The sequence below is a fragment of the Octodon degus genome, unplaced genomic scaffold (assembly GCF_000260255.1).
Source record: "Octodon degus isolate 3935 unplaced genomic scaffold, OctDeg1.0 scaffold00302, whole genome shotgun sequence".
Classification (NCBI taxonomy): Eukaryota; Metazoa; Chordata; class Mammalia; order Rodentia; family Octodontidae; genus Octodon; species Octodon degus.
Window position 1 is genome coordinate 1,720,537 of NW_004524878.1, and position 10,303 is coordinate 1,730,839.

The window sequence follows — 10,303 nt, forward strand, 5'->3', positions numbered from 1 at the left end:
CCAAACCTCTCCTGCTCCATTCACCAATTGCTCAAGCAACTAGGAATCATCTTTGCTGTTGGAGAAGGCTCTACAGTGACCAGGTCTGAGCAGCCTCCCCTTGCAAGCCTGCACCATGCCCACCTTCCTGTGGAACCAGCGATGCATTTGTGCTCTATAAACACTTGGTTACTGTTATGCTGGGGTGAGATGGGGTTGTAGCCTGCCTGTCCCTTCAACATCAGTCCAGTTGTTGATGTGGGTTATTTTCACCTAATAGCTAGATGCAGTTAGAAGCTCCAGCATAACAAATTGCAAATGTTTGTTTCAGTGATTTATTTTTTAGTGAAGACATTTAAACTTTTGAAGAGAAACCTGAAAATGGGCATTTAGGAGCATTCCTAATAAAGAATAAAACTCTCATTAGGACTTTAAAACATTGGTGTTCTTAAATGAATTTTTTAAAAATCCACTGAGGTGGAAAGCAAGTTCAAAAACAATGAAATAGACTGTCTTCTTAAAAATACTTCTTAAACTTTTTTTTAGTACTTTGGTGTAGAGAATCGATTGTGTGAATTGAAATAGAAATCACAAGACACAGTGGCTACGTGGTCAGTCCTTCCCTTAGGGAAGTGGCAGCTTGTTGATAGGATTTCTTTTAATCCATTATAATGAGACTTTGCCTAGGGGTTTGAATGTTGGAAAACTCAGTAACATTGGAAATTCAAGTTTATACCAGAGAGACTGATTGTGAGGTGCCCTTGTGCTAACCAAAGTGAGATGACACGGGGATGGCAGTACACAGCTGCTCCTGCCAGGGGCACGGCCACCAGACAACAAGCGCTTCCCTGGCGGCGCTGCCCACCCAGATCCTCCAAGCAGAGCCTGCTCTGTCCTTGGAGGGTGGGGAAGGAAGCCCAAGAGACCAGTTGGGCATCATCTGGACCTTGGCCCCCGTGGCAGGAAGCACCTGGCAAAAATAGGACCTTTGGCAGTACTGACTTGGGGTTGGAATATCCCTCTTGTGATGGTGGATGATTTTCAACCCCCTTGAGATCATGTCCAACTCGAGCTTCAAGCCCAAATGCAGCACTTGGCTATGTCTAGAGGTTTGAGCCCCAGTTCTGTGCATTGGCTGAAGGGTTCCAAGGGCAATTAGAAAGGCAGGCAGCAGGTTGCACGCTTCACGTCAGCAGAAGAGCCTAGGTTTTTCTCCTATTCCTTGTTTTCAATATTTTTTAATGACTTAAAAAATGACTGCTTACAACTCTAGCCCCTGGGATCACACAGACCATGTGGGGTGGGGAAGGCTGTGGGGAGCCAGAGACCTAGCCTGTCTCAGTGCAGACGATGGCCCTGGAGGGCTCCCCACCTCCCTCCTGGCCTGTGCTGCTGGGTCAGAGCCTGCACAGGGACTGAAGAAGCTGAAGCATCAGACAAAGCAACCCCTTCCATGGTCTCCTCTATACCACAGTCCTGGAGCAAGAGTGGGAACCCAGAAGGACAGGTGAGTCTCACCTGCACTGTCTAAAGTCCAGCTCGGAAGCCCTCCCTGCCTCCAAGATGTCTGTCCCCAGCAGTGAGAGGCCAGGGCCGCTCAGAGCCAGGTTCAGTCCACTCCACAATGGTGGCAAAGAAAAACCAAGTTCAGTTTACCAAAATAGCTGTATTATCTATAAAATTGAACTCTAGCGAGTCACTGATACTGGAGGCAGCGACGAGCTGCACCCCGGCTTGCAGAGGGCAGCTGGCTCTGTCCTACCAGCCCACAGTGGAACGTCTGTACTGAGCGGCACGTGGGCGCTTCATTTGTAAGGCCTCAGAAACCTGGACACTTTGGAACGCAGCAACCGGATGAAGGATCTTGGAAACATCTCTCGGGACTCCTGGGCTGTGTACTTGAAATAGTTCTGGGGGTGGGCCAAGACATCAAACAGAGCCTTGATCAGTTTCTTATCCTAAAGAGAAGAGAATTTTTGTTACCACGCCAAAATACTTAAACATTCTGACATTTTGCCAATGGAACTATAATGATCCAGTGTTAGGCAGTAGGTTGATTAACTGAAAAACACTTTGTGAAAATTGTTTCCTCTGATTTTTATCTGCTTCCCAGTTTTCATTTTTCCCAATTATCTGTAATAAGTATGCATTACTTTTTGTGCGGTGGGTGGGAAATAAACCTAGAACCAGCATACTGAGCTAAATTCCCAGTCCTTTTCCCCCCACCATTTGTCAACCCAGAGCCCCTTCTTTTTTTTCCCAAGGAGACTGAGTTCCACATTGATGTGGTTGAAGTCCCTCACAGGATTCTTCTGGGGCCCTTCACAATAACTGCATCCTTTCAGAGTGATGTCTACATTTTCTGGAATGTCGACAGTCTGATTGCTAAGAATGGTCTTCATTCTTGCGGGAGATGAGGCAGAGAGCCCTAGTCCTTTTTTGAGACAGGATTTCACTAAGTTGCTAAGTCACCCAGATTAGGCTCAAACTTGCAATCCTCTTGCCTCAGCCTCTTAGCTCATCTACATGACTTTAAAAAAAAATTATTTATTTATTTATTTATTTATTTATTTGGCATAGCGTCTTGCTACACAGTTCAGACTCAGTGATCCTCCTGTCTCAGCGTCCCCAGTGATAAGATTATAGGCATGTGCCACCACACCAAGTTTCAGTGGCCAGCACAGCACTGGGGGTTTCAGGGCCAGCACAGCATGTGGTATTGTGCATTGAACCCGGGTCTTTGTGCTTTCCAGGTAGGCATGTAGACCACTGAGCTATCTCCCCAGCCCATCTGTAATACTTTTTAAAAGAAAATTTAATATGTAAAAATCTGTTTTCCCTTAACCAGATGAGATGCCACATAGGAATTTGGGGAATATTTATAGGGTTAGTGCTATGGCAATCATTTGTTGCTAATTATATGTCTAAAATTTGGGGGATAAATAAGGAGCCACATGTCCTCTACTGCTTGCAATTAATATGAAAACATTATGTGGCACTGGCTTGGGTTTATAAGCAAGTCCCCTTGACCTTGCCCTTCTACAAATTTCCAAATTAAAAAATATAATTTCACTTGACAAAAGATAAAACCTTTTTTAAAAAAATAAAAAGACTGGAGAATGTCTGAGGTTGGCTGGGGGCAGGTTTGAGGTCTAAAAGGTGGCAGGATGGGGCAGGAGGGCCTTCTCCCAGGGTGCTGGGGAGCTCTGGATACTCCCACATGCCCCTGAGGCAGGACTCACCTTCAGTATTTCCTGATGGTTCTCAGATGCATAGAGCCTGCCGTCTCGAACTATATCTTCTATGAGTTCCTGGTAGTCTTCTGTTGGAATAAAGGATGTATTTTAAATTTTAAAGAGAATGAAAAGGAAACGATTAAAAACAATACAGTATTTTAAAACAAGATGGTAGGAAATTAACAGTGGTTATTATATTGTTATCTTCAAAGTTCCTGCTCAGATTACCAGATACTGGCATGTAAAACTGATCAAACAATGTAAGCATTAACTGTTTCTTTCGATAAACTAATAGAAATTAGCAGTACAATTATCTTAGCTATCTTGTGTTTGTGTGCGTGTGTGTGTGTGTATTTTCTCCTTTCCTGCACCCCAGTTTTTCTTTTCTTTTGAGCAGTTTCTTTCCCTTCACAATAGCTATTATACCTGTTAGATTATTTACCCTTTCAGTTCTTATACGAGGGAGACAATATGTTTAATGTGAGTTTGATTTATTTTACGTATGAGTATGGTCTCTAGTTGCATCTATTTACCTATAAAAAACCTCAAGTTATCTTTCTTTATAGCTGAGTAATACTCCATTGTATATAAATACCAGTCTTTTTTATCCATTCCTCAGTTGATTGGCCTTTGGGTTGTTTCCAGGATTCAGCTATGACAAATTGTGCTGCTATAAACAGCTTCACCTATGTCACTGTAGTATGATGTTTTCAGCTCTTCTGGGAAGATACCGAGGAGGGGGATAGCTGGCTCGAGTGGGACCTCTAATCCTAGTTTTTTGAGGCATCTCCACATTGATTTCCACAGTGATCACACCATCCTACACTCCCACCAACAGTGGAGAAGGGCTCCTCTTCTCCCACAGCACCTCCAGCATTTGTTACTGGTTGACTTCTTGATGTTAGCTATTCTTGCTGGGGTGAGATGGAGTCTCAGTGTTGTTTTAATTTGCATTTAGCAAATGACCAATGATACTGAACATGTTTTCATATATTTGCCATTTGTAGTTCTTCATCTGAAAAGTGTGTATTCATCTCAGATGCCAATTTTTGGAGTGGGTCTTTGAATGTGGGTGCCTGATTTTTTTCAATTCTTTGTTTCTTCTAGAGAGAAGTTAATGAAGGACATATTTTGTAGGCATATAGTTTACCATTTTTTAAGCTTGCTATTGGATTTTCACAACGTTCTGCTCCATGTCTTCCTGGGGCTGCTCTCAGCAGTGGCCATTCCAGTCCTGAGAAGCCATCAGCGGGGAACCCCATCACCTGTCTGTCTCCTCTTCCCTGTGTGCATCCAGGAAGCACTCAGCTCTAGACTCGTCTTCCCTCACCACATCACAGGTAACTGGGCCAGTACATTTGTGTTTTCTTTCCGACATGATAGAGTATTCTCTGCTCTGGTCTTTCCCATTGTCATGCAAACTTGCGCTGGTGTTGCTGATCTTAAAACTCCCTCCCTCGACCTCCTTTCTCCCGCCAGCAGTCATCCCACTTCTCCACTCCCTCTCGCAGCAAAACTTCTTCAAAGCATGCCCAGCCGAATAGCTTTGCTTGTCCTCTCCATCATGCCCCTTACATTATCCGCCCTTGTGTTATGTTCTAGAAGACAGTCAGACTTCTTGCCCACCAAGCGAGCCTCTTCTTTATGTAAATGGGGCTGGGGATGGACAGTTTGGTTGGCCAGAGAGCAGATGGGCTCTGTTCACTTTCCCATCAGCAGTTTTTATCCTGACTTATCCATCAACACAGTGCACACAGTGATCTTCCACATGCAGTCCCCGCACCCTCAAAGTCTAGCCTGTTCCCCACACTCATAATTCAAATCAAGCATATGCAAAGCACAATCCTTTCCAGATCCCAGACACATTAAAAATGCCTCTTTGTATGCCTATCATGCACGACAAAGCCACACAAATTATGAGATCATTGAAACTGGATGGAAGAAGCTCTTAAAAAGTTTCTCTCAGTTAAGAGAAGATACATGGAAATTAAACCTATAACAGTCATAATTACTAATTAATGCATGCATAGTATCCTCGCTACTCTATTATTGGGATGTCTTTCTCCTCAGCCTTACTGAACATAAAATATGAACAAGGGTGCAAGTTTTCATTTACTTTTTGCCTTGGATCCCTCTGCTATAGGTTCTACCTCGGAGACCTGGCTCCTGTCAGACACGCAGAATGCTGTTCTGAGGTAATTGAAAACAGAGACTGCAGTTCGCCACCAATACTCCAGATGCTTGCCGATTGCTGCCTCTTAAAAAGTGTTCCCTCTGCTCCCAAGAGCTACTGTGTCTCCCCTCTTGCTCCAGTGCAAGGCTCTGGAGTTCCAAAGACCTGGGTTGGTCCCAGCTCTGCCACTTTGTCACACTGTGATTTTTTTTTTTTTTTTTTTTTTTTGTGGCTGGCTCAGCCTAGCCTGGGGGTGGGGCTGGTGCAGCATGGTCCCAATCTTGCCTAAGGTTGCCTAGGCAGGCACTTTAGACCACTGAGCTATCTCACCGGCCCACACACTATAATTTTGGGCTAGTTACATTTCTAAACTCGAGTGGCCAGTCATGTAGAATCAGGAAGTATCTGCATCTACTTCATGGGGGGACTGTGAGGAATGTATGATTAAGAGGTTCTTTGACAAGTCCAATCCCTCGTCCCCCCCCCCAAAAAAAAAGAGGTTCTTTGAGCTGGGGATAGCAGTACATGGCTGTAATGCTAGCTACTCAGGAGACTGAGATAGGAAGACTGCTAAGTGTGAGGCTAGATTAGGCAATTTAGTAAGACTGTATCGATATGAAATGAAATTAAAAAGACCTGGGGGTTGGGGGTATAGATTAGGTAGTAGGAGCTACTGAATTGGCACGGATATGGCCCTAAATTCAATCCCCAGGACTGAAGAACGTGGGAAAAGCTGCTGTGGCATTCAGTGACACTCAGGGCTACTCAGTACCAGTTGGCCACAAGTGCCATTTTCATCTTCTCCAGCAGTTGGTTGGCCTGTCTGTATTGGCCTCACCCCATGTTTTAAATATAATTTCTGGGATTAGAAAGCAGATGTCACACTTGAAATATGTGCTCTAAAATCAGACTCAAGTGAAAGCCTGAGGAGCCAAAGTAGCAGTTGTCAACTGTAACACAGGCAAGACACTCACAGGAGCCTAACCAGGGTTACATATAACTTGCCCAAGCTAAGACGGTTAACTTCTTGATAAAAAGAAAAATCAAGACAACTGTATGCATCCCAAAGGCAGAGATGAGGAAAGCCACACCGAGGTGCATGAGTTTTGGTGACACTTATTCTGGAGCCTCAGTGTCTGGAGAGAAGAGACTGCTAGGTAGGTGGCCACTTCCAGAAGGGCAGCTGGGCTCCGTGCCTGCCATAGCAGAGCCACCAGGAAGCCTTGTGAGTGCAGCCTCAGAGTTCGACACTGAGTGTCTTTGGTGTTTGGGCTAGTGCTCCTAGCTTTTGTCATGTTTGAAATACACTATGTGAAGTTTGTTTTAGGGCAGACACGGAGTGCTGTCTTTCTAAACATCTAATTTTGTCACTTTGCCCAAAACATCTGCCCTTCTGAGCCTGTGGCTCAGGGCTCCTCCCAGTCATCCCTGCCCCCTCCAGTCCCCTCTCAATGCTCAGCCCTGCTCTCGGCCTGGGCACTCCATCCCTTGGCCATGTCATTCATTCTTCCTGAATGCTCTTCCTCTCCATTTCTGCCTCCCACCTCACCCCTGGCTGAAACCTGCTCTTCCAAGACTTCCAGCGCTAGCACTATTAATATGCTGTTCTGTTCCTCTCAAAAGCCCACACAGCGTAACTACTGCCCTTTCTGCGCTCACACAGTGCTTTGTCCATGGACTGTACAAGTACCATGACAGCATATGCATTTCTGTGTTCCTGTCTCTCGCCACACTGTCACCAGAATTTGGTGGTAAGCCTGGAATAGTAGAGACTCACTAAATATCTGTTGGGTAGATGAGTAAGTTCATGAATGGACAGATGACTCTTTCTCCACTGGAGGGGTTATGAGGTCCTCCAGGACACGGTTCAGTTCATTTTATGCTCTTGATAAATGTTTGCCAACCAACTCTCAAAGCTAGACAGGGCTCCAAGGCCTCAGAAGGCCCCAGGCCCACCCTTTTTATTTAAGAGCAAGCAAATGAACTCAGGTTGTTTTTCTTTCTTCAGGATTCCATATCATAAAGGCCAGAACCATAAGAAACTGAGATTTATTGAGTAATTACTATGTGCCAGGCATCGTACAGAGTCCTTGAGGAACTCTCCCATTAAGTCTAATGCTTATCTTCATCAAGCAGTAAGAAAAGGCTTTCCTGGAGCTGCAGGTCAGTGGTAGAGAGTGTGCTCAGCAGGGGTGAGGCCTTGGAGGCGGCCAGGAGAGGAGGAGGAGGCAGAAAAGAGGGGAAGAAAGTGAGGCTCAGAGGTGGGAAGCAACGTACACAAAGTCACAGAGGAGATAATGGCCGGGCTGTCTGCCTCCAGTGCCTGTGCTACCCACCAAGCCAGGCTCACTTTTTTTTTTTTTTTTTTTTATTTATTATTTGAGAGAGAGAGAGAGAGAGAGAGAGAGAGAGAGAGAGAGAGAGAGAGAGAGAGAGGTGTGTGTGGCCAGCTCAGCCCACCAGGGGGCGAGGCTGGCTGGCATGTGGTGCTGGGGGATTGAACCGCGGTCCCCGATGCTTTGCCAAGCTTGTTCTAAGTAGGTGCTTTAGACCACTGAGCCATCTCTCCAGCCCCAGGCTCACTTTTATTGTATTTTCTAAAATGTCTTTTCATCCTTAGTGAGTGTCCCCAAATGCCTGCTGAAGATGTGACTTGTGAGTCAGTGATGTGCTTTCCCCTCACCCGGCCTGCCTTCCTGAGTGGGCGTCCTTGCCAGTAATTGGCCAGCTGGCTTGGGAGCTGGCTGTGTTCAGAGCAGAGCCACCCCTGCATGTGCGGGGCTGGAGCTCCGCAGCACTTACCATCATAGGTCACGTAGGGGACCTGGAACCCTCTGGCGCTATTCCCTTCATTGGACTTAAACTGAATCCACAGCTTCTTTGACCTGGAGGTGAAGGCGATGGGGCGTTCGTAGGTCTGGCAGGTTTCATACGTTGTCACCGAATTGGATGAAGCTGCCAAGGGAAGTGGGGGCGGGGTCAAGACCGGCTGCTGAGCAGGCTGATGGCATCCGCTCATCTGTTGAGACACTCAAACCAGAGAGCAGATTACTCAGGAGCTCTGCAGGCCCCATGAGCATCCTATGAGCGGCACGTCCTAGAGACAACACAGAGTCAGCTGCTGACTGTGCACCCTGTGAAGGGAGGCTCACCCACCCACCCAGGGTGTCACATCCAGAGTAGGGGCTGAAGGGAGGGTTCCCCCATTTCCAGAGCTGAGTTACTGTTTTCTAATAATAACTACTTCCCACTTACTACATGCTTCCTGAGACTCGAGCTTTTTATGTACTTTTTCTCCACTAATCCTCTGAATACCACAGCAAGTGGTAGCAAATGCTTACCTCTCATACGGGCGACTGAGGACTGGCCAGGAGCACAGCCAGCCTGTGGTGCAGTCACAATCCAAACCTTCACCTGACCTTGGACCCTTCAGCCACTAACAACAGTTATGGTGGCCCCATATGCCATGTTGCTCTAAGTGCTTTACAAATCTGAACCTATTTTGTCCTCCTATTTTGTCCTACCTGAGAGGTAGCAACTGTTATGCACCCCACTTTCCTGGCTGAGGAGGCTGCAGAGCAGGAGGCTCATGCTGTCTGCTCAAGACAATGAAGGTAGTGGAGGTGCGCTGGGACGGGCCCACCCACAGCACCACCGCTGAGCCATGTGGACGGCAGCATCCCCTTTCAGTCACTGGATCACATCAGGGTAGAAGGAGGTGCCCCCTCTTGGCCAGACCATGCTTTTGACCTTGGTCAGTTGCCAAGTCACTACCCAGGAGGAAGCAGTGTCTTGAGCCAGTACTGCAGAAGCCTTGCTATTCACTGAATTCCCTGGAAAAGGGCCCAACAAGCCAGCATGCACACACAGGAAAACTGGCCCACAGGGTCGCTACCTCGGGGGCTCAGCAAGAGGCCTCCATGTGTACTTTAGTCTAAGTTTTATTTCTTGGCAACTCTATAAATTCATGTCACATCTCTGCTCTACTATGGGGTGACAGTCTAGGCCTACTCCACACATTCAAAGCTCAGGAGCAGCTTGGAAGGTTTGTAGGCTGGCCTGAGAAGGGGAAAAATACACAGGGGAGACGCACAAGTTTTCCGCATCACCAGGTAGTCTCCACAGTCATCCTCTATGGGCAGGAAGATTTCGGGGACCACAATCAGAATGCGGCGCTTAGGGGGTGGGTTGATGGTCCATGTGCACTCCGTGTTGGCTGGGTAGTTGCCTGGGTAGTTTGGGGATTCGATATATCCTGTGAAGTCACCAAGCTCCCCTCCACATCTCCTGTCTGGAAAAGGAAATGCCATGGGTTATGAAGGTGCAACACTGTCATGGCTGCTGCTGTCAAGGCTGAGAAAGGCAGCTCCTTACTGCCATCGAGGAATGGAGGTAGAGATGACACTCTCCTTGGAGTGAGGCTGTCCTATAATGGGCTGGGCCTCCTTTGGGAGGCTAAAGACAGGAATTCTCCACAAGAGTCCACCCCTGAGTTCCTGAGATAACATTTTCTCATGAATCTGAGACACGAAGGTCACATATTAGTAAACAAAAGGACAAATTTAGTTTTCAATATTTGGTTTATAAGTCCAAGTGTCAAGAGAGCCCATGACAGAACTTCTAGGTCTATCCAAGGAGAAGGAACAGAACTCACTGTTCAGTGGAGTATTTGACCAAAAACTTTGATGAGGATTAAAAAAAACCAAACATCTTTTTTTGCTATTTTCTTGTTCAGATTAAAATCCATTTTTAGGGCCAGTGAGACAGCTCAACAGACTAAGTGCCTGCTTTGGCACGTGGAGGGACCTGGGTTTGATCCCTGGTCCCACATGCCATGCTGGCCCCACCCCCAGGGCGCATGGAGCCAACGATGGAGTCTGGGTGTGGTAGCGCACACCTGTAATCCCAGCACTGG

The 10,303-nt window shown here is 46.7% G+C and overlaps 1 protein-coding gene across 2 annotated transcripts in view; it reads right to left on the reverse strand.

The window, feature by feature from the left end:
* Positions 1-253: 253 nt before the first annotated feature.
* The window catches only part of Scube2 (signal peptide, CUB domain and EGF like domain containing 2), a 63,557-nt gene continuing 53,507 nt past the window's right edge, over positions 254-10,303 (reverse strand). The window contains exons 15-18 of one of the 2 annotated variants that reach the window (XM_023707604.1): positions 9,482-9,679; positions 8,191-8,343; positions 3,222-3,301; positions 254-1,937 (exon numbers count right to left, since the gene is read on the reverse strand). In XM_023707604.1, the coding sequence (XP_023563372.1) occupies positions 1,785-1,937; positions 3,222-3,301; positions 8,191-8,343; positions 9,482-9,679 (584 nt within the window). In that variant the 3' untranslated portion in view covers positions 254-1,784. The remainder of the gene's footprint in view (positions 1,938-3,221; positions 3,302-8,190; positions 8,344-9,481; positions 9,680-10,303) is intronic. The other variant, XM_023707603.1, reaches the window with a different exon arrangement.